The 27,795-nt window shown below is 72.7% G+C and overlaps 8 protein-coding genes across 8 annotated transcripts; 4 read left to right on the top strand and 4 right to left on the bottom strand.

Annotated features, from left to right (window-relative positions):
* Nucleotides 1-47: 47 nt before the first annotated feature.
* AURANDRAFT_23712 (hypothetical protein) lies at nucleotides 48-853 on the bottom strand (the record flags this gene model as incomplete). The annotated part of the gene is made up of 2 exons (XM_009036610.1): nucleotides 48-489; nucleotides 567-853. 2 exons carry the CDS (start codon nucleotides 851-853, stop codon nucleotides 48-50), a joined length of 729 nt encoding a protein of 242 aa, XP_009034858.1.
* A 2,015-nt stretch (nucleotides 854-2,868) lies between these two features.
* Nucleotides 2,869-5,205, bottom strand: AURANDRAFT_62524 (hypothetical protein; the record flags this gene model as incomplete). Its single annotated transcript, XM_009036609.1, has 1 exon — nucleotides 2,869-5,205. The coding sequence occupies one exon, from the start codon at nucleotides 5,203-5,205 to the stop codon at nucleotides 2,869-2,871; it is 2,337 nt and encodes a 778-aa protein (XP_009034857.1).
* Nucleotides 5,206-5,641: 436 nt separating this feature from the next.
* Nucleotides 5,642-7,993, top strand: AURANDRAFT_71125 (hypothetical protein; the record flags this gene model as incomplete). Its single annotated transcript, XM_009037049.1, has 2 exons — nucleotides 5,642-6,270; nucleotides 6,452-7,993. The coding sequence occupies 2 exons, from the start codon at nucleotides 5,642-5,644 to the stop codon at nucleotides 7,944-7,946; spliced, it is 2,124 nt and encodes a 707-aa protein (XP_009035297.1).
* A 54-nt stretch (nucleotides 7,994-8,047) lies between these two features.
* Nucleotides 8,048-9,259, top strand: AURANDRAFT_62522 (hypothetical protein; the record flags this gene model as incomplete). Its single annotated transcript, XM_009037050.1, has 1 exon — nucleotides 8,048-9,259. One exon carries the CDS (start codon nucleotides 8,048-8,050, stop codon nucleotides 9,257-9,259), a length of 1,212 nt encoding a protein of 403 aa, XP_009035298.1.
* Nucleotides 9,260-9,389: 130 nt separating this feature from the next.
* Nucleotides 9,390-16,265, top strand: ABC36 (hypothetical protein; the record flags this gene model as incomplete). Its single annotated transcript, XM_009037051.1, has 4 exons — nucleotides 9,390-10,637; nucleotides 10,715-11,376; nucleotides 11,484-15,650; nucleotides 16,052-16,265. 4 exons carry the CDS (start codon nucleotides 9,390-9,392, stop codon nucleotides 16,263-16,265), a joined length of 6,291 nt encoding a protein of 2,096 aa, XP_009035299.1.
* Nucleotides 16,266-16,984: 719 nt separating this feature from the next.
* On the bottom strand, nucleotides 16,985-17,860 carry ABC37 (putative ABC transporter; the record flags this gene model as incomplete). The annotated part of the gene is made up of 2 exons (XM_009036608.1): nucleotides 16,985-17,227; nucleotides 17,282-17,860. Coding segments are annotated over 2 exons (822 nt in total), but the record flags the coding sequence as incomplete, so codon positions are not given.
* A 476-nt stretch (nucleotides 17,861-18,336) lies between these two features.
* On the bottom strand, nucleotides 18,337-19,245 carry AURANDRAFT_13189 (hypothetical protein; the record flags this gene model as incomplete). Its single annotated transcript, XM_009036607.1, has 1 exon — nucleotides 18,337-19,245. A coding segment is annotated over one exon (909 nt), but the record flags the coding sequence as incomplete, so codon positions are not given.
* Nucleotides 19,246-21,242: 1,997 nt separating this feature from the next.
* AURANDRAFT_23780 (hypothetical protein) lies at nucleotides 21,243-23,321 on the top strand (the record flags this gene model as incomplete). The annotated part of the gene is made up of 2 exons (XM_009037052.1): nucleotides 21,243-21,392; nucleotides 21,543-23,321. 2 exons carry the CDS (start codon nucleotides 21,243-21,245, stop codon nucleotides 23,319-23,321), a joined length of 1,929 nt encoding a protein of 642 aa, XP_009035300.1.
* Between the last annotated feature and the right edge of the window lie 4,474 nt (nucleotides 23,322-27,795).

Below are 27,795 nucleotides of genomic sequence, written 5' to 3'. Positions count from 1 at the left end.
GGGGGGGGGGGGGCGTCGCCGCGCTGTCGCGCGGCGTCCGCGCGGGCTCACTCCGCGGAGAAGAAGGACGCCTTCGGCGGCCAGGTGAGCGGCACCTGCATGAGGACGCCGAACTCCTCGGCCCAGTTGACGGAGATGCGCGCGTGCACGCGGCCCTGGCGGTTGAAGAACGTGCGGTCCGTGCCCGTGCTCGGGTGCGTGTAGACCGCGTTGTGCCAGACGCCCGGGTGGATGTAGCAGCCCTTGCCCGCGGGCACGTAAAAGGCCGTGAAGTCGCTCGGCTTCACGTCGTCGCCGAGCGGCGGCGCGAGGTTCGTCACGAACGGCTGGCCGTCCTCGGGGAAGAAGAGCTGGCCGCCGTCCGGGTGGTAGTCGCTGTACCACAGCCGGACCGTCTCCGGCGACTCCGCCGGGCCCTCGCCGCGCCGCGCCTTGACGCAGGCCGTGGGCTCCTTCCCGTAGCCCAGCAGGTAGTGGTTCGACGTCGTCCTACGACATGCGTCGGTGACGACGCTTCGTCGTTTTCTCCCTCTCTCGAAAAGTCGTCGCGGGACGCCGGCGGAGACGCGATCGAGTGGTTCTTCCCGTAGAGCAAGTCGCCGTCCCAGTAAATGTCGAATTTGCCCTCGCAGGTGCCCGCCTCGTCGCCGCAGCCCGGGTCCATCTTGCGCCAGCCGCTCGTGGGCCAGGTGGCGATCTCGAAGGTCCTCTTCTCGACCGTGAAGTCCTCGGGGTCGTCGACGACGACGCCCATGCCCTTGAGGTTCTCATTCGTCGCGAGTTTCATCGGAACCTGGTGCAGCTTGAGGCCCTGGCAGAGCTGGGGGTTCGTGTACTTCTGCTTGGACGTCATGGTCGACGGCGGCGGCGGGGCAGCGTAGGATCGGCGGGGAAGGCAGCCTTCTTTCGCCCAAAACCAAGCGTGCAACATAGGACGGCGGCGGCGAGCCGCCGGCGCCCGTGCCCCTCGCGAGCCTCGAACAGGCGAACCTCGTCGCCGCCGAGCCCGCCCTCGCCGTCGGCGCGCGCGTCCGCGTCGCGGGGCTCGTCAAGGCCGCGGACCTCAACGGGTGCCTCGGCGCGGTCGTCGCCTTGCCCAAGCGGGGCGGCGAGCGCTACGGCATCCGCCTCGAGGGCGGCGACGTCGACGGCCGGACGATCGCCTGCCGCGCCGAGAAGGTGGCGTAATCCACGGCTAAGATGCGCACACTGCCGCGGGCTAGCTCGACGGCGCCAAAAATGCCGTCCTTCACTTCCGCCCCGGGCAACGTTTTTTCAACGACTTTGCCCGTCCATCGACCGCCAGCAGCTTCCGACTGTTCCGCCCGCGCCCTGCCGCTCCAGACTCCGCACGACCGCACAGACGACCGCAGACCACACATACCACTCACCCTCGACCATGAAACTGCTCCGCAGCGCCGGCGTCGGCGGCGCCAGCCCGGCCGTCGCCGCGGCCAACGGCGCGCCGGCGGCGGCCCCGGAGACTGCGACGGAGTTCCGCGCCGCCGCGGCTCAGTTCGCCGCGCAGAAACAAGCCGAGCGCGCCGACTTCGAGCGCACGAAGGCGGAATTCGAGGCGAATCAGCTCCTGCTCACGCAGCAAGAAGAAGCCTCGCGCGCGCGCGCGGAAGAGATCGACGCCGAGACGGCCAACGCCGAGAAGATCAAGCGCTTCAAGCGCTGCAAGCGCAAGGCGAAGGACTCGGCGGCCGTCCCGCCGCCGCGGCTCTCGTGCAACCAGCGCACGAAAGACTGCGCGAAGAAATTGCTGGACGCGCGCGTCGCGCTCGGCCACTTCGCACCGCGCAAGAACCCGACGAAGAAGCACGCCTTCCTCGAGGAGCTCAAGTGCCAGCTCGCCGTCGACGGCTCCGGCGGCATCGCCGACTGGTCGTTCTTCAATGTCAAGAGCAACGTCTCGGGCGTCTGCGACCCCTGCCACAACGCGAGGAAGAAGAGTCGACTCGAGACCTCGGCCTCGGACGACGCGGCGACCGACGCCTACAAGCGGGCAGAGACGATCGGGCGCAAGTGTGCGGGGCCGTTCTGCAAAGGCCACAAGTTCACGGTGAAGAGCTACAAGGCCGCAACTCAACAGCACCTAGAGCCCGACGAAAAGCCTCGACGCGACTTCACGTCGCGGGACGGGACCGTCCACAACCAGCCGGTGAGCTGGTCCATGGAGCGCGGCATCGTGAACAAGTTCACGAACGTCAAGGCCGAGAAGACGATCTGGCTCTGTGCTATGTGTAATCAAGTTGACGGCTGCAATCGCGAGATCGCCCAGTCGGACGAGGACGCGCGGAACGGGGTGATTTACCGGGGCATGGACGAGAACAAGGCCAAGACGCCGAAGATGCGCGATGCAATCAAGCAAGCGAAGACTCAGTACAAAAACAGGCAGCAGAACTTCGCCCTCGTCAACGAGATCAAGGCGCGGATCGGCCGGTGCAAGGACTGCGGGCTCAAGGTCACCGCGAAGAACCGCATGGGCATGCACTTCGCCCACCACGAGGCGACGGAGTACCTGAAGTGGCGCTCGCCGTGCGGCAAGGACAGCGGCGTCAGCGGCGCCTGTCGGCATCTCTACCACAAGTCCGCGAAGCCCGTGATCCTCAAGGAGACGAGCGAGGACATGTCGTTCCTCAAGTGCGCGAATTGCCACTTGGTGAACGACACCAACCCGCGTTGGGGGCGATAGGCGCGCGCGGGGCGCCTAAGTCTTTCTGGTCCTCCGACCGAGTCTGGCCGAGGCGGATCAACGGCGCCGTGCCGGCGCCGTCGTTGACGGCACCATAGCCCTCGAGCCTCACTTACTCGAGGGCGACAGGGTGGGCCGCGCGGGGGCGGCGGGGAACAAGGGTGGGTTCACGGCACGTCGTCGGCGCCGTCGTCGGCGGCGGCGGGCGCGAGCGCGACGTCCGCGGGCGGCTCGGCCGGCGGCGCGTCGCCGCCGGCCCGCGGCGGCTCCGGCGGCGGCGGCGGCGGCGGCGGCGCGGGCCGCGCGTCGTCCGCGGGCCGCGCGTCGTCCGCGGGCCGCGCGTCGTCCGGCGCGAGGCCCGCGAGCGCCGCCTCGAGGAGCGCGACCTGGTCCTCGTCGAGCTTCGTGCCGCGGAGCGCGGCGAGCGCCGCGCGCGCGTCGCCGTCGGCCGGCGGCCGCCCCGGCTCCGGGCTCGCGTCGCGGGAGCCGGCCTCCTCGGCGATGGGCTCGCAGCCGTGGCCGAGGGCGCGCGCGTGGCCCGGCGCGAGCGCCGCGCCCCGGTCGGGAGTGCGGGACACGGCGCGCGCGTTGCGGAGCTCCGCGGGGCTCGCGCGGTCCGGCGACGCGGACACGGCCCAGGCCTTGCCGAACTGCTTCCGCTCGCCCTTGGCGCTGAGGGAGCGGCGCACGGCCGGCCGCGGCCGCGCCGGGCCCTCGTCGCGCAGGTCCGACGCGACGCGCTTCGCGAGCTTCGTGCGCGGGGACACGGAGTGGCGCGGCTCGAACGCGTGGCCCCGCTTCCGCTCGGGCAGCTCGAGCTCCGCGCCGTACTGGCGGATCTCCTTGGCGAGCTTGATGATGCCGTAGTAGACCTTGGCCTTGGAGATCTGGTACGTGTCGTTGGGGTTGTCCTCGCAGACCGCGTTCAGCGCGTCGCGCGTGAGCGCGTAGACCTCCGTGAACTTCAATGAGATCGCGCGCGGCGGCGGGTCCTCGTCCGCGGTCAGGAAGTCGAGGAAGATGGGCTGGCCCCGCATGTGGAGGTGGCCCTTGCAGCCGACGTAGCCGTGGTTCGCGATGATCATGAGCGTCTTCCGCTGCATGATGACCTCGTCCGGCGCGAAGAGGAGGTGCGTGAGCCGCTCGAAGATGCCCAGCCGTAGGAGCTGGCTCACGTCCCGGAAGTAGGGCACGACGTTCAGCCGCGACGCGAAGACGTTCTCGCAGACCTTGCACCGTAATTCGGGTGACAGGTGCTGGATCAAACTGCTGTACTCCAGCCGCCGCTCGATCTCGACGGAGTTGAGCAGGAACTCGCGCGTGTCGCGGCAGAGCGACTTGTCCACGCCCAGATCCAGGAGCATCCAGTTGATCTGGTCGTAGGTCTGGTTGTACTGGATCTTCTTCACGTCGAGCGTCGTCACGGCCTGCGTCACCGCGCCGATGATCCACGCCCACATGAGCCCGCCGTAGAGCATCATCACGCTCACGACCGCGCGCTCCGCGACGTTGTGCGCGTGGACGTCGCCGTAGCCCACGGTCGTGAGCGTCGTCAGCGTGAAGTAGAGGCACAGCAGGTACTGGACCTTCGTGTCCTCGATGTCCCAGGTCACGTGGTTCCGCCGCCGGCCGCCGTCGTAGTCGTCGTCGTCGTCGTCGCGCAGGAACGTCGCCATCCACGAGTTCTCCTTGCCCCCGATGAGATTCCCCGCGTAGCCCCAGAGGCACGCGAGCCAGTGGCTCGCCAGGATCGTCACGACGAGGAACCCGATGAGGTTCGCGCCCGTGATCGACAGCGTCATCGACGCGCGGTACCGCATGATGAGCCGGCTCCCCCGGAGCATGCGCAGCAGCTTCACGAGGCGCAGCAGCCGCAACAGCCGCACGACCTGGAGCTCCTGGAAGATCGCGATGTCCGTGAAGGAGAGCGCGCCAAAGGGGATGATCGAGATGAAATCGAGGAAGAACGCGCCCTGCACGTAGCGGAGGATGATCTTCCGGTGGCTCCGGATCCAGATGGACCCCTGGGCCTTGGGGAGCTGGACGTGGAGGAAGAACTGGAGGATCATGTCCACGAAGAACACGAAGTTGATGACCTGGTTGATGCAGAAGAGCGCGTCGACGCGGACCGCGTCGTCGCCCTTGGAGAACGCGACCTCCGCGGGCGGCACGAGGGCCGTGTAGACGAGCGCGACGCAGATGACGGCGTCCCACCACTGGGCGTACTGGTTCTTGAGCGGGTCGATGGTCAGGTTGCGCCCGTACTTGTCCTTGGTCAGCTTCCGCATCTGGAAGATCGTCGCGTTGATCGCGTCGCTCGTCCCCATCGTCGGCAGCGACGGCCGCCGCGTGGGCGTCTTGCGGCCCGCCAGCTCCACGCCCGGCCCGTCGGGCGCGCCGCAGTCCTTCGTCTCGCCCGGGGTCACGTCGCCCTTGAGGGCCGCGGCCTCGTCGTCGTCGGCGGGCCGCGTCACCTCGACCTTGGGCGTGCCAAAGTAGCTCATGGCCGCGTCGAGCGGCCTCGGGCCGCGCGGGCGAGCGGGCCCGCGTCCGGGGGCGCCCGGGCGTCGCTCAGGCGGCCTCAGGACGGCTGCCTCGTCGCAACCATCGCGCGCCCATGCGATTGATTTTTGTAAAGCGGTGCAACTTGGTTGAAAACTTGGCTGGGGCTGCCCAGAATGATGATGATGCCGTGAAGAGGTCGTAGGCGAGGCGGCCATGCGCGCCGGGTTCCTCTCGTCGAGCGGCAAGCCGAAGCTCAAGCCCCTCGCGACGCCGAAGCAGGACCGGGAGGCGCGCGAGCGGAAGCGCCAGGAGAAGCTCGCCCAGGACCGCTGCGAGGCCTACTGGTGCCTCGTCACGCACGGCATCAAGGCCCAGTGCTGGTGGGAGATGCAGCTCGAGGCGTCCGAGGGCCTCAAGGCGCGCGCCGTGGCGACGATGGCGCGGGACGCGAACGCGGCGACGCGCGTGCAGCGGCGCTGGCGCGGCGCGGACGCGCGGCGCGAGGCGCGCGGCCGCCGGCTGCTCGCGGCGCTGCGGCGGCGCGAGCGGAGCGCCGCCGTGCTCCAGGCGCGCCGGCGCGGCGCCGCGGCGCGGCGCCAGCTCCTCCGGGACCGCGAGGCCGACCGCGCGCGCGCGGCCGTCGCGCTCCTCGACGCGTGGCGCGACGGCCACGCGCCGCTCGCGCGGCGCCAGGCCTGCTGGGACGCGCTCTGCGCGGACCGCGGCGCCTGCGACCTGCGCGCGGCGACGGCGCGCCTCGCGGGCGCCCGCGCCGAGGCCGCGCGGTGGCGCGCGGACCCGCCGCGGTCGCCCGCGGCGCGCCGCGCGGCCGTCGCCGCGGAGCGCAAGCAGGTCTACGCGTTCCTCAAGGCGTCGGACGCCCGCGCCGTGGAGCAGGTCGCCCGGGCCTTCGGGCTGCGCGGCGCGAAGCGGCGGAAGCGCCGCGTCGTCAAGGCGCTCTTCGAGGACGCGGCCGTGGCGGCCGCGTCCGCGGCCGTCGTCCGCCGCGCGCGCCACGACGGCGAGCCCGACGCCTACTTCGTCGACGGCGCCCACAGCCCCAGGTGGGAGCCGTACCGCGCCTTCGACGGGTAAGGCGTGGGGCCGCGGCGCCGGGGACGCGTACGCGGCGCGTCGGCGGCGCGCGCGCGATATCGATCGCGGCGACGACGACGGTCGATTTCGCCTCACAGCCCCAACCTAGACTTCGCGACGCGACGCGACGATGATCCTGCGCGTGCGCAGCGACCAGGGCACCTGGCGCATCACGGTAACGGGACCGGAGAGCACGGTCGCCGCCGTCAAGGGCGTCATCGCGGCGGAGAAGCAGGTCGCCGTGGCGAGGCAGAAGCTGTCGTCGGACCCGCAGGGCACGGCGGAGCTCGACGACGGCGGGACGCTCGCGTCCCAGGGCCTGTCGGCGAACGGGTCCATGCTCTACCTGACCGTCGCCGACGACGAGCCGGCGCCGCCGGCCGCCGCGGCCGCGCCCGCCGCGCCCGCGCCGCGGCCGCCCGTCGCGCCGTCGGCTTTGTCGAGCGCCGGGGAGCGGTTCCTCGGCGGCGACGGCCAGGGCGCGACGGACGCGGACGACGAGGCGGCCATCGCGCGGGCCATCGCCGAGGCCCAGGCCGAGTTCGAGGCCGAGGGCGCGCCCGCGTCGCCGACGGTGCGCGCGCCGGACGCGTCGACGCGCGAGGCGCTCGTCGGCCCGGCCGCGGGCGACTTCTACGGGGGCAACGAGGACCTCCCGGCGCTCATCGCCGACCTCCTGGGCGGCGTCGACGCGCCGGCCGTCGACCACGCGGCGCTCGCGGGCGTCGACGACGACGGCGGCTCCGACGACGACCTCGCGCTCGCGCGGCGCCTCCAGGCCGCCGAGGCCAACGGCGACGCGGAAATCGACCCAGACGAGGACCCGGACGAGGCCCTGGCGCGGCGCCTCAACGCCGCCAACGACGACACGGACAGCGGCGACGCCGCGCTCGCGCGCATGGTCGCGGCGCGCGACGCGGAGCAGGAGCGCGCGGCGCGCGCGCGGCGCGCGCTGGGCCTCGGCGGGCCGCGCATCCCCCGGGACCGCGGCGGCGCCGACGCCGCGCGCCAGATCCTCGGCGACCTCCTCGGCGGCGGCGCGGCGGGCGGGCTCGGCGGCGGCGGCGGCCTCGGGGGCGGCGGCGGCGACGACGACGACGAGCAGCTCCAGCGGGCGCTCCTCATGTCGCAGGCCGGCGGCGACGAGATCGCCGCGGGCGCCGACGAGCAGCTCCGACGCGCGCTCGCGATGTCTCGCGGCGACGCGCCGGCCGCGCCGCCGCCGCCCGCGGACGACGACGACGCGCTCGCGCGCGCCCTCGCCCTGAGCCTCGGCGACGGCGACGGCGGGGGCGGCGCGCCGCCGCCGGCGTCGCCGCGCGCGGCGACGCCGCCGGCCGCGGCCTTCGGCGCCGGCGGCGACGACGACGACCCCGCGCTCCAGGCCGCGCTCATGCAGGCGCGGCAGGACGACGTCGACCGCGCGTCGAGCTACGCGCGCCGCCAGGCCGAGGAGGACGCGGAGCTCGCGGAGGCCATCCGCCTCTCCGCGCTCGAGGCCGCGCCGCCGCCGCCGGCCGAGGAGGTCCTCCTCAGCGACGCCGCCGCGCCGGGGTCGAGGCCCCGCCGCGTGCGCCGCGGCGACGACGACGCCGACGTGCCCGCGGCGCGGAGCGCGGCCTCGAGCCGGGCCAAGGCCGACTGAGCCCGCGGTCGATGTTGAATTCAAAAATCTAACACATCTTTTGTTTGATTTTTGGGGCGGCCCGTCGAGACGAGGGCTGGCCGCCAGAGAACGTCGGGAGCATGGGGTGGAACATCTTCCAGAGCGACGAGGAGAAGCTCCACGAGGACGAGGTGGAGAAGTACGTGCAGGAGGCGAAGCACGCGAAGCACGCCGAGTTCGGCCCGTCGGCCCCCGACAACGGCTGCTGCGTCCTGCTGGGCCGCTGCTGCGTCCACCACTGCGTCGCGTGCCGGCGCGGGTGCGTCGATTTCTGCGCGCCCATCGGCGCCTGGTGGGCCGGCGTGCTGCGCTACTGGTGCCCGGACCTCGGGGACCAGTGCTGCGAGCTCGACCCGAACGCGTTCCTGGGCGGGCCGCTCGACCCGCGGTCCCTCAGGGAGCGGCGGCGGGGGCTCTGCTGGGCCGCGCTGATCCTCCTGGCGGCGCTCGCCGTGGCGCTGCCCCTCGCGGGCTACGGCGGCCACCTCGTGGGCGCGTCCAAGGACGTGGACCGCGTCTTCGAGAAGCTCGGGCGCGTCTGCAAGGTCGAGGCCGTCGTGGAGACGTCGCGGATGAAGCGCCTCCTGAAGCCCAGCGTCAAGGTCTACGAGTACGCCATCTCCGTGACGACGGACGACGACGGCGCGACCTACACGAGCGGCCCCGTCGCGAAGGAGCTGGACGTGGACACGCTCCGCAACTGCTGGCGCCCGAAGCGGAACCGGGACCGGGGCGACCTGCCCGACGCCTACAGCGACGAGCAGTGCGGCGACGTCGACTGCGTGGCGCTGCGGGACCCGGGCCGCCGGGCCAACGCGCTCTACTCGCGCGGCTGCTCGCTGCTCATCGTCGCGGCGTGCCTGCTCCTCGCGGCGGGCGCGGGCACCTACCTCTACCTCTGGTACGCGGCCCACCGGAGCCGCGTGGCCTGCCGCACGGACTTCGACACGCTCTTCAAGGCCGGCGCCGACGAGGAGGCCCCGGCGCCGAAGACGAAGGCCGCGTCCGCGTACCTCGAGGGCGCGCTCGGCGCGGCCGAGTCGAAGCGGCCCGACGTCGCGACGGAGCAGCCGGGCGCCTTCACGGACGACCTCGACGACGCCGAGGCGCCGCCGTCGCCGGGGCGCTTCAACGGCGAGCGCGCCGCGGGCGCGAACACCATGGAGGTCGTCGTGCCCGAGGACGCGGAGCCGGGGTCCACGGTCGAGTACCCGACGCCCGACGGCGGCACGACGCTCGTCGACATCCCCGACGGCGCGACGCCGGGCACCGTGCTCAAGGTCGCCTACTAGTAAGGAGGTGCGCCCGCACGTGAAATTCAATGAGGCAGTTTCTGTTTTTATTGATGCCAGAATCCTGCTTCCGATCGCCGCGATGATGGCAGCGTGGCTTATCCAGGGGGGTTCGCGGGGTACCGCCGCGATGATGCTGCCCAAGATCGCCGTGCTCGCCCTCGTCGCCGCCGTTCGCGGAGCTAATCTCACGGGCACGTTCCCGACCTTCGTCGCCGGCGACCTCGATGGCAATTTTAACATCTCGATCCTCGGCTCGGGCTTCGAGAACCGCTCGTCGTCGAGCGAGATCACCTGCCACCTGCGCGGCGGCCTCAACGCGGCGGCCCAGTCGCCCGGCGCCGACTTCCCGCGCGAGATCCCCGCCTTCGTCGAGTCCGACTCGGAGGTGCTCTGCGAGCTCCCGCCGTACGCGGTCAGTTTGGAAACGCGCGTCGAGGTCTGGGCGGACCACAGCAGCAACTTCTCCGAGGGCTCGTCGGCGAACTTCTCCTGGCGCCAGCTCGTCGAGGCGACGCCCGCGCGCCGCCCCTTCCTCACGACGGACACGAAGGAGCTCCTCGTCTGGGTCGACGCCGAGGCCGCGGCGGCGTTCGCGCCGACGGCGAAGGACCACTCCGTGGAGATCTGCCGGTCGACGCCCGAGTGGCGGTCCTGCGACGTCGTGCCCTTTGCGCGCGGCGGCGCCGCGGTCAAGCTCGATCTCGGCGTCGACGTCGGCGAGGTGAACGCGGACCTGGCCATCGACGCGACTTTTTTACCTTCCGAGACGAAGCTCGCGACGAAGAAACGGCGCCTCGTCGTCGTCAAGCCGCCGCCCGCGACCTACGCCGGCGCCTTTACGGTCGTCGACCACGCGCGCCGCGCCATCGCCGTGGACGGGAAGCCGTTTCTTTCGATGGGCTACTACTTCTACGGCCTCGTCGAGTACCAGCGCGGCGACGCCACTCTGGAACAGGCGCTCGAGGACGTCGCCACGCTCTCTTCCCTGGGCACGAACCACCTCGTCGCCTACGGAGCGGAGACGCTCAACGACGACGACCTCGGCGCCTTCGTCGCGGCCTGCGAGGCCCACGGCGTCATGTTCGATTTTAGTCTCGTCTGGAAGGTCATCCCGGTGCTCAACGCGACGACGGGCGGCAACACGACGGAGAAGTGGGCGAATCTCACAAAGTCCGCGGACCGCGTGCGGAATTCGCCGTCCCTCGTCGGCTATTATACCTGTGATGATTGCGACAACGGCGCGCTCTACACGTCCGCGGGCCTGGCCGAGGTCTACGACCAATTGAAGCTCCGCGACCCTTACCACCTACACTTCGGCGCGGACTGGAGCCAGCCCTGGGCGAACTACGCCTGGTCCGAGGCCGTCGGCGCCAGCGTCGAGCGACAGGAGTGTTTTTTCGCGTGAATTTCGCCTGAAGATGTGAAGAAATCCGAACCCGTCGCACTTGTTAGGTCGGCGCTTTGGGCTTCGACGTCGCGCAGGTCGAGAACTACAAGCCCGACCCGAAGCAGCTGCTAAACGACGCGCGGAACCGCGACGGCATGCGCTTCGAGCCGTTGATCAACTCGCCGGGCATGTACCTCATGGGCCCCGCTCCGTTACCGCCGAACGCGACGACCTCGGGCTACCCCGCGGTGCTGGAGGCGACGCAGGGCTGGATGTCGACGATGACCTACGACGCCCCGGGCCAGCTCAACTTCCTCTACGAGACGCGGTCGAACGCGACGGACGCCTACTCCAAGGGCCGCGGCTCGCCCATGGACCACGTCGAGGCCCAGGGCGAGTTCGCGGCGGCGGCGACGAAGCTCTTCGACGCCGGCATCTTGCTGCCCGACGTCACCTACGACGACACGGACCTTCCCGTGACCTTCCCCGACCGCGTCCTCGCGCGCGGCTACAGGCGCCACGCGGCGGCCGGCGCGCCGTTCTGCGCCTACGTCGTCGTCGCGAACCTCGAGCCGACGCCCTCGACCTACGCGCTCGCCTTCGCGGAGGGCGTCCTCCCCGACGCCGCCAAGGTCGCCTACCACGAGTTCCGCGCGACCTACAACGTCACCGTCGCCCGCGGAGACGACGGCGCCGCGACGATCGACGACGTCCTCACGGGCTTTGGGTCCGCGCTGTACCGCCTCGGGGACTGCTAGGGCCGCCGGAAGAAGAGCCTAAGAAGGCCTCTAAGAAGGTAAGTATCCACTTCACCTTATGAGGTCATCGATCGAGTTTCGGCGGCCGGGAGCTCCGGGTTTTTCGATCGATAGGGGTCCGCGCGCCGCGCCGCCACCGTAACACCATGGACGACGCGACGTCCATCGCGACGTCGGACAACCGGTCGTCGGTGGGCGCGCAGTCCGTGCTGGCGCGGGACTGGACGGTGACGGCCCACGAGGTGTGCTACGCGACGGGCGAAGGGAAGCTGCTCCTCGACGAGGTGACGGCCGTGATCCCCGGGTCGTCGGCCTGCGCGCTCGTGGGCCCGTCCGTCGCGGACAAGGGCGCGCTGCTGCGGCTGCTCGGCGGCGCGGCGCGCGGCGGCTACTTCTCCGGCCGCGTCGCGTTCGGCGGCCAGCCGCACCACGAGGCGAGCCTGCTCTGCGTCTTCGCCGAGGCGCCGCCCGGCGGCGAGGGCGAGGCGCGGTCGTTGTTGGGCGGCGGCGGCGGCGGCCGCGTCGAGGGGTCGCTGTCGCCCGCCGAGGCCGTGGCCTTCGCCGCGGCGTTAAGGTTCGGCGCCGACGCGCCCGACGCGCGCGACCGCGGCGCGACGATGGCGCGCGCGCTGGGGCTCGACGACGCCGCGCGGCAGCGCGCCGCGGCGGCGAAGGGCCACCGCTTCGCGCGCGGCGCGGCGTCGCGCGCCGAGGCCGTCGTCGCGCGCGTCGCCGTCGCGGCGGTCCACGGGCCGCCGGTGATCTGCGTCGAGGACCCGTTCCGGGGCCTGGCGGGCGGCGAGTGTCTGGTCGTGGCGGGCGCCCTCGAGGCGCTCGCCGCGCGGGGCCACACGGTGATCGCGTCGCTGGACAGCGACGGCCTGTCCGAGGCCGCGTTCGAGGCCGCGTTCTCGCGGTCGGTCGTCCTGCGCAACGGCCGCGTGCTCTACTGCGGCGAGACGCGGCGGGCCGCGGCGCACTGCGCGCGCTGCTTCGCCGACGGCGACGGCGCGCGCTTCGGCCGTTTAGATGTTTTGGAGCGCGTCGGCGGCGACGCGCGGCTCGCGGCCGCGTGCGCGCGGTCGTTCGCGCGGACGCCCGAGTCGCGGCGCGCGGAGCAGGAGGCCGCGCACGTCGAGCCCCTCGACGAGGAGCGCGGCGCGCTCCACTGGCTGGCGCCGCCCGTCGTCGCGCCCGCCGCGCGGTTCCGGACGCTCGTGTACCGCGACCTCGCGCGCCACGGGCGGCCCTTCGGCGTCGCCGTCGCGGAGCGGCACGCGGGCGCGGTCGCGGTCGCGCTGCTCTGGGGCGTCGCCTTCTGGGACGTCGCGGCCGTCGGCGCGGACCACCTGAGCGCCTGGGCGCTGACGTCCGTGGCCTTCGCGTCGGGCAACGTCGTCGTCGCGGCCATGCTCGCGTCGGCGCCGCAGATCTGCCGCCGCCACGGCGACTTCGAGCGCGACCGCCGCGCGGGCAAGTACGGCGCCCTGGAGCACGTGGCGGCGCGGTCCGCGCTGCTCGTGCTCGAGTCCGCCTGCGTCGCCGTGGCGCCGACGGCGCTGTATCTGATGGCGGGCCTGCCGTTCGGGTGTTGCGCGTTCGTCTACGCGCTGGGAGCATTGCTCGCGTTCGCCTGCGGCTGCTGCATCGAGGCGCTGGCGGCCTGGGCCCACAGCCCGCCGCCCGCGGACGCGCGCGGCGGCGGCGGCGGCGACTTCGCGCCGGACCGCGCCGCGGCCGCGGCCGCGGATCGCGTCGCGTGCGGCGCCTTCGGCGCGCTCGCGTCGTGCATGGTGCTGTCGACGGGCTTCGGCGTGGAGCTGAACGACTTCCGGAGGGGCAACCCCTTCTTCTGGCACGCGCGGGCGAACCACCTGCGCTGGTACGTGCAGGGCGTCGCGCTGCGGGTCCGCGCGTCGTCGCGGTACCACGACGGCGGCGTCGACGCCGCCGCGGGCGGCTGGCGGCGCTACGCCGCCGTCGACTCGCTCTGGGCGCTGCTGGCGCTGGCCGCGGCGGCGCGGCTCGCGTCCTACTACTACCTGACGCTCCGGCCGCCGTCCGCGCGCCACGTCGACGCGAAGAAGCTGGCGACGTGGGCGACGCGGCCAAAGCTCGACGCGGACGACGCCGCGGAGGCGCTCGACGCCGCGGCGAAGAACCCGCTGGGCCTCGCGCGCGACAAGGGCGCCGTCGCCGTGCCGCCGCGCGTCGCGCCGGAGCGGTCCAACGAGCGGTCCGCGCGCGCGTTCTCGCGATCCGTCGACGCCGCGCCCGTGTCGCTCGCCGCGGACGGCGTCACGGTCGCCTGCTGCGCCGACGGGGCGGACCTGAAAACGCCCCCGCGCAAGGCTTTGGTGCTCGAGGACCTGTCCCTCGCCGTCGCGCCGCGCGAGGCCGTCCTCGTCGCGGCGGACGACCCGCTCGGCCCGCGGTGCCTCCTCCGGGTCTTCGCGGCGCGCGACGCGCGCAAGTCGCGGGGCCACGTCGTCGCCGCCGCGGGCCGCGTCGCCGTCAACGGCGCGCCGCGGCCCCGCGACTGGCGGAGCCGCTGCGCGTTCCTCGCCGCGGGCGACGCGCGGTGCGACGGCTTCCTGAGCCTCTCGGCGCGCGAGACCGTCGCGCTGGCCCTGGGCCTCGCCCACGGCCGCGCCGTCGACGCCTCTGCGCGGGCCGAGGACGCCGGCGCGGAGCCGCTGGCGGGCTACCGCGCGCGGACGCCCGAGGGCGCGCTCGCGCCGCCGCCGACGGCGGCCGCGGCGGCCGCGTGGCTCGACGTCGTCCTCGACGTCGCGGGCGTCGCCCGGCAGGCCCAGCTCGGCCCCGTCGCCTACGGCGGCGGCGGCGACGAGTCGCCGGCGCTCCACCGGCGCCGCGTGGCGCTCGCGTGCGAGCTCGCGCGCGCGCCCGTCGTCGTCTTGGTCGACGACCTGACGGGCGGCGCGCGGTCGCCGGCCTGCGGCGCGCGCGACGCCTGCGCGCCGCGGGACGCGGCGGCCCTCGCTCGGACCTACGCGCACCTCGCGCAGCTCGGCTGCACGGTCGTCGCGACGGCCCACGGCGCGCCGCGCGACGTCGTCCTCGCGTTCGACCGCGTCGCGCTCCTCCGGGGGCCCCGCCTGGCCTACGACGGCCCGCCGCGGCCCGTCTTCGACGCGCTCGCCTCCGCGGCGACGCGGCCGGGGCTGGCCGACGCCGCGCGCGTGTCGCGGGACGCGACGCTCCGGCCGCTCGACGCCGCGCTCGAGAACGACCTCAAGTTGCTGGCGGCGCCGGCATCCGCGGGTCCCGGCGGGCCCCTGAAGACGCCGGAGGAGGCGGAGCCCATGGGCGCCGCGGCGATCCTGCGCCCGACGTTCCGCGTGGGGGTCCTGGCGCAGGCGGCCGCGCTGCTCCGGCGCGATCTGGCCGCGGCGCGCGCGGACCGCGGCATGCTCGGCGCGGCCATCGGCGCGCCCCTGGCGAACGCGGCGCTGCTGTGCGGCGCCTTCTGGGGCCAGGGCCACGACGACGCGCGCAGCGTGCTCTGGCTGAACTACTGCCTCCTGGCGGCGTTCGCGACGCCCGCGGCGCTCCAGTTCCCGCGGCACGCGGCGCTCGCGCGCGCGTTCGAGCACGAGCGCGCGGCGGGCCTCGTGGGCGCGCCGGCCTTCTTCCTCGCGAGTTTGGCGGCGCCGCTGCCGTTGACGCTGCTGCGGGCGTTGTTGGTCGTGCCCGTCGTCTACGCGGCGGCGAACTTCGTGGTCGACGGCGCGGCCGTCGCCGTCGCCGTGCTCGCGTGCGGCGCGGCGGGGCTCGCGGCCCAGGCGCTGGCGCTGGCCTGCTGCTGGGCCTACGTGGCGCAGACGAACGCGTCGGCGCTGGGGCTGGGGGCGCCGGACGCCGCGCGGCGCCGCGCGCTCGCGATCGCGCGCGCGGGCGACGCCGCGGCGCTCCTCGCGCTCTCCTTCCTCATGTACTGCGGCTTCTTCCGCTTCGTCCGCGACCTCGACGCCGGCTGGCGCGGCGCCGCCGACGCCGACTTCGCGCGCTGGCTCCTCCAGGCCATGTCCACGCCGCAGCTCCGCGACAAGGCCGCGCCGGGCCGCTACGAGACCGACGGCGGCGCGAACTTCTACGCCGACGCGCGGCGCTTCGTCGGCTACAGCCACGGCACGACGGCCGACGGGGCCCTGCTCAGCGGCGTCGTCTACGGGCCCGTGGTGCTCACGGCCGTCGCCCTGCTCGGGCTCTTCCGCCTGCTGTATGTCCAGCGGCACTGAGTTCTCTCTTTAAGAGCTGCCTTTCATTCTGAGCCTCGGAGGCATTAGGTCCCATTTGAGAGCTACCTTTCATTTCGACGGGATCAGTAGCACAGGTGCAGCGGGATTAGTCGACGTCTTCGCAGCGGCGCGGCCGCGTCTGGCGGCCGCGGTCGGCAGCGGGGAGGGGCGAATGTCGCGGTCGCGTCTAGCGGCCGCGTTCGCAAGCGGAGGAAGCGGCGGGCGTTCACCGGTAGCAGAAGCGGAGGGCGAGGTAGGAGGGCACGTGGAAGACGGAGCAGTAGGCGAGCATCATGAGCGTGTCGCCGAGGACGCCGCCCTCGCGCCGGTAGCCTATCATCTCCTTGGCGAAGTCCGCGCCGTGCTGGACGCGCTCGAGGAGGTCGTACGGGTATCTGAACGTCGACAGCCACGAGACCCACTTGAACGTCGGGTTCATGCCGTTGGGCGACACCGGGAACCCGCTCCCGATGAAGCCCGAGATGAAGAAGAAGGACGCCACAACAAAAGCGACGTCCACCGACGGCGACACGGCGACGGAGAAGACGAGGATCTGCGAGTACAAGATGGCGACGCCGGACGCCACGAGCCCGTAGACGACGATCCCGGGCCAGGACGTGTCCGCGTTGAGGTTCGCCAGGTGCGCGTAGAGCATGGCGATGGGCATGTTGACGACGAAGACGAGCGTGAGCTCCACGGACATGTAGGCCGCGTAGTACGCGGCGACGGAGTAGTAGCGCTGCGCGGACTCGCGAATAAAGAACTGTCGGTCGTACATGAGGCAGCCGATGGGCACGTAGGCGATGAGCGCGGGGAACACGAGGAAGGCGAGGCTCGCGCCGCGGTACCACACGTAGTCCGCGTACTTGTCGAGGCCGTCGGGCGACGCGAGGCCCTTGACGCTCGGCGCGCGGTGCTGGCGGCCCCAGACGCCCGCGGCGAGGAGGCAGACGATGAAGGTGAGCAGCGCCTTGGAGACCAGGTTGCCCGGGTGCCGCGTGTGGCCGCGGAGCACGCGCCTCACTAACGTCTCGTACTGGAGCCAGAAGCCCGCGCCCGTCGGCGGCGCGTCCGGCGGCGCGCCCGCGGCCTCGACGGCCTTGACCTTGGTCCCCTTCGTCCGCTGGTCCTCGTCGAAGGCCGCCGCGGCCGTCGCGACGTCGCCGGCGTCGCGGATCGTCGTCGCGCCGAAGATCTCCGCGGGCTTCTCGAAGTCGACGGCGATGAGGTCGAGGATGACGTCCGCCGGGTTCCCCTCCGTGCCGCTGCCGCCGCTGAGGAAGCCCAGCGACTTGAACCAGGGCACGGCGCCGCCCGTCTTGCCGCTGTAGAGCACCTTGCCCGCGCTCAGGAAGTAGACCTGGTCGAACATGGCCCAGATCGCCGCGCGCGGCTGGTGGATCGTGCAGCAGACGCCGAGCTTCGTCACCGTCGCGAGGCTCGCGAGGAGCTCCATGACGTGGAGCGTCGACGCCGCGTCGAGGCCCGACGTCGGCTCGTCGGCGAACAAGAGCCGCGGCCGCGACACCAAGCCCGCGGCGAGGGACAGGCGCCGCCGCTGGCCGCCGCTGAGGCCCCGGATGCTCAGGCCGCCCGCGAGGACGCCGCCGACGTAGACGTGCTCGACGTGGCCCATGCCGACCTCGCCCAGCAGCGTCCGGCAGCGCTCGGCGACGTCGGCGTCGCTCTCGCGCCGCGGCAGGCGCAGCCGCGCGACGAACGTCAGGCTCTCCAAAGCCGTCATGTGGGGCATGAAGACGTCCTCCTGCGGCACGTAGCTCGACATGGCCCACACGATCTCCTCGCTGAACGCGTGGCCCTCGACGAGCACGTCGCCCTCGCGCGTGCCGGCGCCGAGGCGCCCCGTGAGAAGGTCCAGCAGCGTCGTCTTGCCCGCGCCGGACGGCCCCATGAGCGCGAGGAACTCGCCCTTGCCCACGGCGCCGGACGCGCGGTCGACGGCCACCTTGTCGCCGAAGCGGATCGACAGCTCGGACCACTCGAGGAGCGCGCGGTTGGCCTCCTCGTCGTCGCTGTCGTGCTTCGAGAACGACGCGCCCCGGTGGAAGCTCCGCCGGCCGAGGGGCGTCACGAGCGTCTCGCCCTCGGCGCCGTAGCTATGCTTGCGGCTGGGGTCGAGGAGCGGCTCCGCGAGCGTCACGGACCGCGCGCTATCCGACTTGGCGCTCATGGACTTCTTCGTCGGCGTCAGGAACGCCTCCATCGCCGCGAGTGGACTTCGGAGGCAGCCAGATCGTAGCCGGTCCTCCAGGAAGGCACACGATTTCGATTCTTGAAGGACCCCTGGGGTGATGTCATTCATCAATTTCGGTTTGTTGAAGCTGTGACCGGGGGTAAACAACACGCAACTTACGCGTCCTCCCCCGGCGCGGACTTGGACTCGGCGCCGTCGTCCTTCGAGGAGGATGCGGGAGGGGACGCGTCCTCGGTGCGCCCCGCCAGCCGCTCCGCGAGGGCCACCGCCATGCCCACGGCCGCGCCGAGGCCCGTGTTCGAAAAGGCGACCGTCGCGGCCGCGGCCGCGAGGCACGGCGTCTCCGCGCCGTCGAGGACGCCCGTGCTCGCCAACTGGGCGCCGGCGACGACGAGGAGCGCGCCGAGCGCGGACGTCGGGAACGCGCGGATTGCGCGGAAAAGAAGCCGGTCCCCCAAAACCAGCGCGGTGGCCATCTTGAGCCAGCCGAGGACCCAGATGGACGCGCCGCCGCGCGCGCCGAACTTGTACTGCCCCGCGAGACCTCCGGCGCCGTGGCACGCCGGCGCGCCGCCGAACCAGCAGCAGAAAACGTTCATCAGGCCGACGGACGTCGCGACGGATTTGCGCGTCGGCGCCTCGTCTTTTCGCTTGTCCGGGAACAGCTTCTCGCTCAGCGCCGTCACGGAGATGACCGAATTGAGCGTCGTCAACGGCAGCTGGGGCAGCCCCGCGCGGAGCACGCCCCGCGCCCACTCGGCGCGCGTCGGCGCGCGAAACGCCACCGCGAGGCGGCCCGGCCGCCAGTCGTCCAACGACGCGCCCAACGTGCCCCGCGCGCCCGCGTCCGCGACCGCCAACACCAGACCCGCGGCCACGAGGAGCACGGCGACGGGCACGCGGCCGCCGCGCTTCAGAGCGCCCGCCGCCGCGAGGCTCAGCAGCCCGCCGGCGACGGGGCCGTCCACGGCGGCCCAGCCCGGCCCGGCGATCATCCGCAGCGCGAGGCCCATCATGCGGAACCCGAGGCCCAGCTGGATGCCCGAGACGACGCTCCGCGGCACGAGCCGATTCACGGCCTCGATCGTGCCCGTCGCGCCCAGGAGCAGCACCGCGGCGCCGACGAAGATGCCCGCGGCGGACACCGCGCCCGCCGACAATCCGTCGGCGATCGCCGCCGCGGCGACGGTCTTCATGGGCTGCACGGGCATGGGCACGTCCCAGGCGTAGGCGCTCGCGACGTTGCCCGCGCCCATCCAGAACAGCGCCGCGCCCGGCGCGATGCTGCCTCTTTCGGCCATGGCCAGCACGAGCGGCAGCAACGTGCCGAGGTCGCCGAGCATGCCGCTGCACTCCTGCAGGTTCCAGGCGGCGCGGAACGACGCGTGGCGGCGCGCGATGAAGGCTTGGAGGTCGCGCATGGTATCGACGCGAGACGCGGCGCTCGTCGACGCTGCGGCGCGCGGCGCGCGGCTGCGCACGCTGCACAATAGGGCCGAGACGCGGCGCTCGTCGACGCTGCGGCGCGCGGCGCGCGGCTGCGGCACGCCGCACAATAGGGCCGAGACGCGGCGCTCGTCGACGCTGCGGCGCGCGGCGCGGCTGCGCACGCTGCAATAGGGCCCTGCACCTCGTGGGTTGCTGTTGTTGCGGCGGCAAATGCCACAAACTTTTTGGTTGCACAAGATTTGCACAGATGATCTACAGATGTTGCACCGCCCGGACGCGATGTTGGCGTGACAGGCGCGCAACCCGGACGGACGCAGTCGGGCGCGCATCCCCTTCAATAACTTGGTCAACCATGCTCGAACACCTCGCGTACCAAGCGCTCGCAATCACGGCGACCGCCACGGCCGTCTGGCTCGCCGTCGGCGAAAGCGCGGCGCCCGGCGGCCCCGTCTTCGCCCTGGAGTGCGTCTTCGTCTGCGGCGTCGCCGGCGGCCGCGCCATCGAGGCGGTCAAGGCGTCGAGCGGCGTGCCGCTGCCGCCGCTGCTGGGCATGCTCGTCGCGGGCCTGCTGCTGCGCAACGTGCCCGGCCCGCGCGCCGCGATCGGCGAGGCCGTCGACGGCGGGAGCAGCGCGTCGATTCGGACGGCCGCGCTCGCGCTCATCATGGCGCGCGCGGGCCTGGGCCTGGACCTCCAGGCCCTGACGCGCCTGAGGTGGGCCGCCGCGCGCCTCGCGAGCGCGCCCTGCCTCGCGGAGGCGGGCTTCGTCGCGCTCGCGAGCTCGCGGTCGTGGGTCTTCGGGCTGCCCGGCGCGTGGGCCGCGCTGCTGGGGTTCGTGGTCGCCGCCGTGTCGCCGGCCGTCGTCGTGCCGTCGCTCCTCGACCTCCAGAGGCGGGGCTACGGCACGACGACGGGCATCCCGACGCTCGTCGTCGCGTCGGCGGCGCTCGACGACGTCCTGGCGCTCGCGGGCTTCGGCGTGTCCCTGAGCTTCGCCGTCACGGGCGCGGCGAAGGGGGGCGTGCTGCCGGACGCGCTCTGGGCCGACGCCCTGCGCGCGCCCCTCGAGCTCGCGCTCGGCGTCGCCGTCGCGGTCGCCGGCGCCGGGGTCTTGCGGTTCGCCGAGCGCCGCGAGCTGTTGCGACCGGACCCGACGGACCGCGCGGCGGCGCTGGTCGTCGTGTCCCTGCTCGCGACCTTTTCGCTGAAGCGCGCGGGCTTCTCCGGCGCGAGCGCCCTCGCGACGCTCGCGCTCGCGGCCCGCGCCGCGGCGGCGTGGGGCGGCGGCGCGGGCGCCGTCGGCGCCGTCCTCGGGAACTTGTGGAACGCGCTGGCCCAGCCGCTGCTCTTCGCCCTGCTCGGCGTCGCCGTGGACCTGGGCGCGGTCCAGGGCCGCACGGCGGGCCTCGCCGTCGCGCTCATCGCCGCGAGCGGCGCCGTGCGCGTCTGCGCGACGTCGCTCGCGGTCGCGGGCTTCGGCCTCTCAAAGCCCGAGCGGCTCTTCGTCGCCCTCGCCTGGCTGCCCAAGGCCACGGTCCAGGCCGCCGTCGGCGCCGTGGCCCTCGACGCCGCGCAGTCCGACGGCGCGGAGGACCGCGCGCGCGTCGTCCTCACCGTCGCCGTCCTCGCGATCGTGCTCACCGCGCCGCTCGGCGCGGCCCTCATCGCCGTCTTCGGGCCCCGGCTGTTGACCCACGACGGCGCGGCAGACGGCGCGGAGAACGGCGCCGCGGAGGCGAAGGAGCTCGTCGCCGTCGGCGACGCGCCGCCCGAGGGCGTCTAGTAGTAAGAGGACGGAGGACAAGGCTAGGACAGGCCTGGGGACGTCATCCATCGCGTCGACCGGTCGCCGGCGCGCCGCGTGTCGCAGCAGGCTCCTGTGGCAGCTCGAGCGGAGCGCTTCGACGCGATGGGTTTCAACGCCGCGGTGTTCGCGGTCGTCGTCGCCGCGCGGGCGTGCGGCGCCGTCACCTACCTGCCCGGCGTCGCGCCGCGGAGCTACGCGCCCGAGGAAGGATTAAAGCTCTACGTGAACAAGCTCACGTCGACGCACACGCAGGTGCGCTTCGCGCGCGGGGGCCGTCCGGGCGCGTCGCGCCGCCGCCGCCGCCCGCCGCGCGCGCGCCGGCTTTCCGCGCGCGCGATACATCGCGTCGCCGGGGCGATCGCGCGCGCGCGCGCGCCGCGCCGACCGCCGCGGTCTTCGCAGATCCCGTACGACTACTACAGCCTGCCCTTCTGCCACCCGAAGATCAAGGAGGTCACGGAGAACATCGGCGAGCGGCTCGCCGGCGACCGCATCGAGAACTCGCTCTACAAGCTCAGCGTGCTCCGCCAGCAGCCGTGCAAGATCGTCTGCCGGAAGTCGATCACCAAGGCCGGCGCGCGCCAGTTCGCGTCGGCCATCGACGACGACTACCGCGTGCACTGGATCGTCGACAACCTGCCGGCGTCGACGCTCCTGACGAACAAGGCCGCGCCGTCCCAGCCCTACCACGTCCGCGGCTTCCCCGTCGGCTTCAAGCTGGCCGGGTCCGCGGGCAAGGCCGAGCACTACCTCTTCAACCACGTCAAGATCATCGTCGCCGTGCACCGCGCGGGCGAGTCCGCCGGCGGCGGCGACGAGGAGCGCGTGCGCGTCGTCGGCTTCCGCGTCGAGCCCTACAGCATCGCGCACGGCTACGACAAGGACGCCAAGTTCTCGACCAAGGACACGGAGCTGACGACGTGCTCCGCGACGCGGCCGGCGACGAACGACCCGTCCAACTACCAGCGCGTCGACGGCGCGGGCGAGGTCGTCTTCACCTACGACGTCGAGTGGGAGGACAGCGCGACGCCGTGGGCGAACCGCTGGGACGTCTTCCTCCAGGGCAACCCGGACGACAAGATCCACTGGTTCTCCATCACGAACTCGACGATGATCGTCGTCTTCCTCACGGTCATGGTCGCCATGATCCTCGTGCGCACGCTCTCCCAGGACATCGCCCAGTACAACGACACGGCGCTTTTAGACGAGGCCAAGGAGGAGAGCGGCTGGAAGCTCGTCCACGCGGACGTCTTCCGGCCGCCGCGGGTCTCGCCCATGCTCTTCTCCGTGTGCATCGGCACGGGCGTGCAGCTCGCGCTCATGGTGCTCTTCACGCTCACCTTCGCGCTCTTTGGCTTCCTCTCGCCCGCGAACCGCGGGTCGCTCATCACCGCGCTGCTCATGCTCTACGTCTTCATGGGCAGCGCGGGCGGCTACGCGGCGTCGCGCGTCTACAAGACCTTCAAGGGGTCGGACTGGATGACGAACACGCTGCTCACGGCGCTCGCGTTCCCGGGCTTCGTGTTCGGCGCGTTCCTCGTCATCGACATGTCCCTGCTCGCCGTGGGCTCGTCGGGCGCGGTGCCCCTGACGACGCTGCTGACGCTCGTCGTGCTCTGGTTCGGCGTGTCCGTGCCGTTGGTCTTCGGCGGCGCCTACTGCGGCTTCAAGAAGGACGTCGAGCCGCACCCGGTGCGGACGAACCAGATCCCGCGCCTCGTGCCGCCGCAGCCCTGGTACATGAACGCGGCGCTCACGACGACCTTCGGGGGCATCCTGCCCTTCGGGGCCGTGTCCGTGGAGCTCTTTTTCATCATGTCGGCGATCTGGCTCCACCAGATCTACTACATCTTCGGCTTCCTCTTCCTCGTCATGATCATCCTCGTCGCGACGTGCGCGGAGATCACGATCCTCCTCTGCTACTTCCAGCTCTGCAACGAGGACTACAACTGGTGGTGGCGCTCCGTGCTCTCGTCGGGCGCCTGCGCGGGCTACGTGCTCCTCTACGCCGTCTGGTACTACGTCTTCGAGCTCGAGATCACGGGCGTCGTGCCCTCGACGCTCTACTTCGGCTACATGATATTGATCAGCCTCTCCTTCTTCCTCATCACGGGCGCCATCGGCTTCTACGCGTGCTTCTGGTTCGTCAACAAGATCTACGGCTCCATCAAGGTCGATTAGGCGCGCGCGCCGACGCGCCTAAAGCCCCGTGACGACCGACGCGCTTACAGCCCCGTGACGACGCGCAATGGGCTCCGGTGCCGGTGGCGCCGCGGGCTCACCTGGGACCCGTCCATCATGGACCCGCGGCCGCGGCGCGGCGGCGGCGCGGGCGGCTTCTCGCGCCGCGCGGCGGCCCGGTCGCGCTTGTCCTCGACCTGGCGCTTCGCGAGGCCGTTGGCGAGCGCGGCCTCGCGGCGCGCCTCCTGCGACGGGCTCAGCGCCGGGCAGCTCCGGTAGGGCGCCTCCGTCGCGTTCGGCGCCGCGGCGTAGGCCGCGTCCGCGGCTGCGGCGTCGGGCACGTAGCGCTCGTACCAGGGCCAGAGGAAGGGGTACCAGTCGCGCGGCCTCGAGAGGAGGAAGAGGTAGTCGACGAAGCGGCACTCCTCGGGCGACCCGTGGCGGCCCTGCGCGCGCGCGTCCGTCGCGTTCGGCGCGCCGAGGGCCTTGCGGACGAGCTCCGGGTCGTAGTTCAGCAGGTGGCCGACGCGCTCCGTGGCCCAGTAGTAGGCCGTCGCCGTTGTTCGCGCCACGAGGTCCTCGTAGGCCACCACCGCCACCGGCACGCCCGCGTGCTTCGCCGCGCGGACCTGGCCGTCGAGGAGCCCGAGCGCCGCGTAGAGCGCGTGCGTCGACGTGGCGAAGTCGTGCTCTCGCACGTGGCGCCGGAAGTGGGACGACGTCACGGCCGCGAGGGGGTCGCGCGCCATGACGACGGCGCGCGCGCGGACGTCCGACGCGGCGAGCTCTCGCGCGAGCCGCGGGAAGTCCGGCGACGTGAAGAGCGTCCCGTAGGCGTCCTCACGCGGGTCCCGCGCCCCGCAGGGGTAGGAACAGCCCGCCGCGTGGAGCGCGCCGCTCCGGACCCACGCGCGCCGCGTCTCGGCCGTCGCGTTGAGGCGGCAGCTCGCGCCCGCGGCGCAGCCCGCGCCGTCGCAGGCGCCGGGGGCCCTGGGCCGGCTGAGCTGGAGGAAGCAGAGCTTGACGCGGTGCTGGAGCCCGTCGAGCGCCTTGGCGCCGGCCTCCGACGCGCCCAGCGGCTCCAGCGCGGCGAGCGCGCCGCCGAGAGCGCTCCAGAAGTGGTGGCCCGTGCCCTCCATGCCGAGGATGAAGAAGTAGGTCGGCATGCCGGCGCTCGGCTTTGGCACGAAGTGCAGGCCGACGGGGCTAGCGCTGCCGCAGAGGCACGCGAGCCAGGCGAGGCCCCGGGCAGCCATCATGATCGAGCTGCCCAAACGATTCAATACGTGTTCAAGAACACAACATTTACATCTTGGACTTCGTCGCCTGGAGGAGGTGGGCGGCGCCGCGGAAGCCCATGGCGTGGACCTTCGCGAGGCAGTCCGCCGGGAGCGGGACGAGGTACTCGGGCTTCCGCATGAGGCCGAGCGTGTCCTCGCCCTGGTGCGCGAACGCGCGCGGCGCGACGGCCGCGAGGGCATCGTTCCGGACGAAGTACATGTCCGGCAGGCCCGCGTGGACCAGCGTGTAGTTGAGCGCAACTCCTAGGCGCTCCATGGCGCGCGCCGTCGCGGAGTGCGTCGCGACCTGGCGCCCGCCGCAATCGAAGCCGTCGCCGAAGTGCGACGCGCGCGCCGCGTCCTCGACGACGAGCGGCGACACCAAGTCGTCCGGGTAGTTGTACACGGCCTCGATGACGACGACGCGGGGCCGGTAGGCTGCGGCAAGGGCTCTCCACACGTGCCAGTCCTGGTCGTCGATGTCCACGGAGAGCAGATCGAAGGTCTCGGGCACGCCGTGGCTCCGGAAGATCTCGACGGCGTTGTGCGCGCCGATGACCGCCTTCGACAGGCCGATGGACGCGTTCTCGCGCCGGCCGTCCAGGAGCACGCCGCGCCAGCCGCAGCGCTCGCGCAGCCAGCGCGTGTTCGTGACGCAGCCCCGCTGCGACCCGAACTCGACGTAGTACTTGTCCGTCGCGCCGAGCGTCTCGAAGGCCGCCCACAGCAGACCGTCGGCGCCGTGCTGGCTGAAGCCGCGCGCGCTGTAGGCGTTGAGGTCGACGACTCGCTGCGCTTTGGGGCTGCCCAGGAAGTGGTCGCATCGTTCGGGCAGCTCCGTGTCCTGCGCCAGGTCCCAGCATCGTACGTCGTCGCCGTTGATGCGGCCGCCGGGGTGGCCTTTGGGGAGGGCCTGCTGGAAATTCGGAGGCAACGCGAGCGCCGTCGGCAGCACGACGGCGAGCGCGAGGAATGCGGCCATCGGATCGATGCGTTGCCAAGCGAAAGTTTCCGACAACATGAGCCTCAATAAGACGGGTATGGCATCTTGAGCTATGTTTGAGCTCGTTATGAGCCTCAGTTAGACGGGCATGGGCTGCCCAACGATGCGATGAGACTCGCCGCACTCGTGCTCGTCGTCCTCGGCGTCGTCGCGCAGGATGCCGCGCCGGAGACCGCGGCTGCGCGGAAGGAGCGGTTCCACCAGCAGCGCCTGGCCTGGCGCAAGGCGGAGAAGGAGCTTCGCGTAACAAAACCGGAACTCTTCAAACCGGCGCCGACGAAGGCGCCGGTGACGGCGACGCCGTCGCGGCGGCCGACGCCGCGGCCGAGCCCCGCGCCGACGCCGAAGCCGACGCCGAAGCCGACGCCGACGCCCGAGCCGAGCACGACGCCGAAGCCGTCGACGACGCGCGCGCCGTCGCCCCGGGGCGGCGAGCGCGTCGCGCTCTGCATCGTCGGCGAGTACCGCACGTTCGCGATGCCCTTCGTGCACGGCTCGCTCCGCAAGTACCTCGTCGGGCCGTGGGACGCGGACGTCTTCTTCGTCTACCACGAGGCGTACAAGGCCGGGTCCATGGCGCGGCAGCAGCACCACCGCGAGGGCGCGTCGGCCTGCGACTTCGACCCCGCGAGCCTGGAGGCCATGAAGCCCTACCTGAAGATGGTGCACAAGTACGCCAAGCCCGACAACTGCACGGTCACGGGCAGCCAGTGGCGCCAGGTGCGCACGTGCTTCGACATGGCCTTGAGGTACGGGAAGCACCACGGGAGGAACTACACGATCTACGCGCGGACGCGGCCCGACTACGCGCTCTTCGACTACGTGTACGACGCGGAGACCGTGTCGCGCGACGGCATCGACGCGACGGTCAAGAAGAGCGACATCTTCTTCGCCATGCGGCCGGAGACTTTGCGCCACTTCCTCCACGCGGGCGACACCCACGTCCCCTGCGGCGACCCGCGCTGCTGCCTGGAGATGCGCGAGCCCTTCCACCGGGGCGGCGAGTCGCACACGGTGTCGCGGACGCCGGAGCTCAGGGGCGGCCTCGTCCGCAACGACCACTGGATGACGACCTGGCCCGCGGACGGCTGGTACAAGCGCCCCTTCACGAAGGAGGAGCTCGACGCGGGCCTGAAGTGCGACCTCGTCCACCGGCCGGCCTACGACACGCTCCGCGCGGGGTGCATCGGGGCCTGGTGCCGCCGCGGGAGGTAACGGCGCCGATTACGCTAATCACGCGGCGGGCCGGACGATGGCGGCGAGGCTGGGCAGGGTCGTCGCCGCGGGAGGTAACGGCGCCGATTACGCGGCGGGCCGGACCGTCGGCGGCGAGGCGGGGCAGGGTCGTCGCCGCGGGAGGTAGCAGCGTCGATTACGCGGCGGGCCGGACGTCGGCGGCGAGGCGGGGCAGGGTCGTCGGAGGGCGGGGGGGCGGCGGCGCGCCGGGGGGCCTTGGGGCCGGCGCGGGCCGCGGGCGCCGGGGGGCCTACCAGGCCTCTCGTCGCGAGTTCGGCGACGCGTCGTAGGCGAGGGGCTCGGCGTCGCGGGACCGGCGGCTGCCGGACGCCGGCGGCTGCTTCTTGTAGGACGGGGGCGCGTAGTCGTCGTCGTAGTCGCGCGCGGGCGGCGGGCCCCGGCGGTGCGGGTAGCGGTCGAACTCCTCGCTGTAGGACTGCTCCTCGTCGGGGAAGCGGTCGCGGCGGGAGGAGTCGCGCACATCGTCGCCGTCGTCGAAGCCCCGCGGCGGCGTCCGCGGGTACGCGCCGCCGCGCGGCGCGGGCCGGCGGCTCCGGTCCTCCTCGAAGCTCCGGTCGGGCCGCCGCTCCTCCTTCGTCTCCTCGAAGCTCGCGGGGTAGCGGTCGGGCTTCGTCCAGCCGTCGTTGGTGATGCGGCTGAGGCCGCCGGACTCGCGGCGCGCGGGCCAGTCGGGCTCGCGGCCGCCGCGCGCGCGGCCGAGGCCGCCGGCGCCGGCGCCGCGCGGCTTCCGCCGGCCCTCGTCGTCGAGCGCGCTGTCGCGGTCCTCGCGGAACCGCTCCGCGTGCTTCGGCGCCTTCTTCGGCTCGTCGCGGGCCGGCTTCTTCTCGCGGGGCGCGGGCTTGGCCGCGGCCTCGCGCTTCGCCTCGGGCGCGGCGGCCGCGGGCGCCGCCGCGCCCGCGGCCGCGGCGCCCTGCCGCGGCGTCTGGACGACGAC

Source organism: Aureococcus anophagefferens (genome assembly GCF_000186865.1).
Source record: "Aureococcus anophagefferens unplaced genomic scaffold AURANscaffold_5, whole genome shotgun sequence".
NCBI classification, from domain to species: domain Eukaryota; class Pelagophyceae; order Pelagomonadales; family Pelagomonadaceae; genus Aureococcus; species Aureococcus anophagefferens.
Note: the sequence above shows the minus strand (reverse complement) of the source record. Positions and strands in the feature narration are given on the sequence as shown.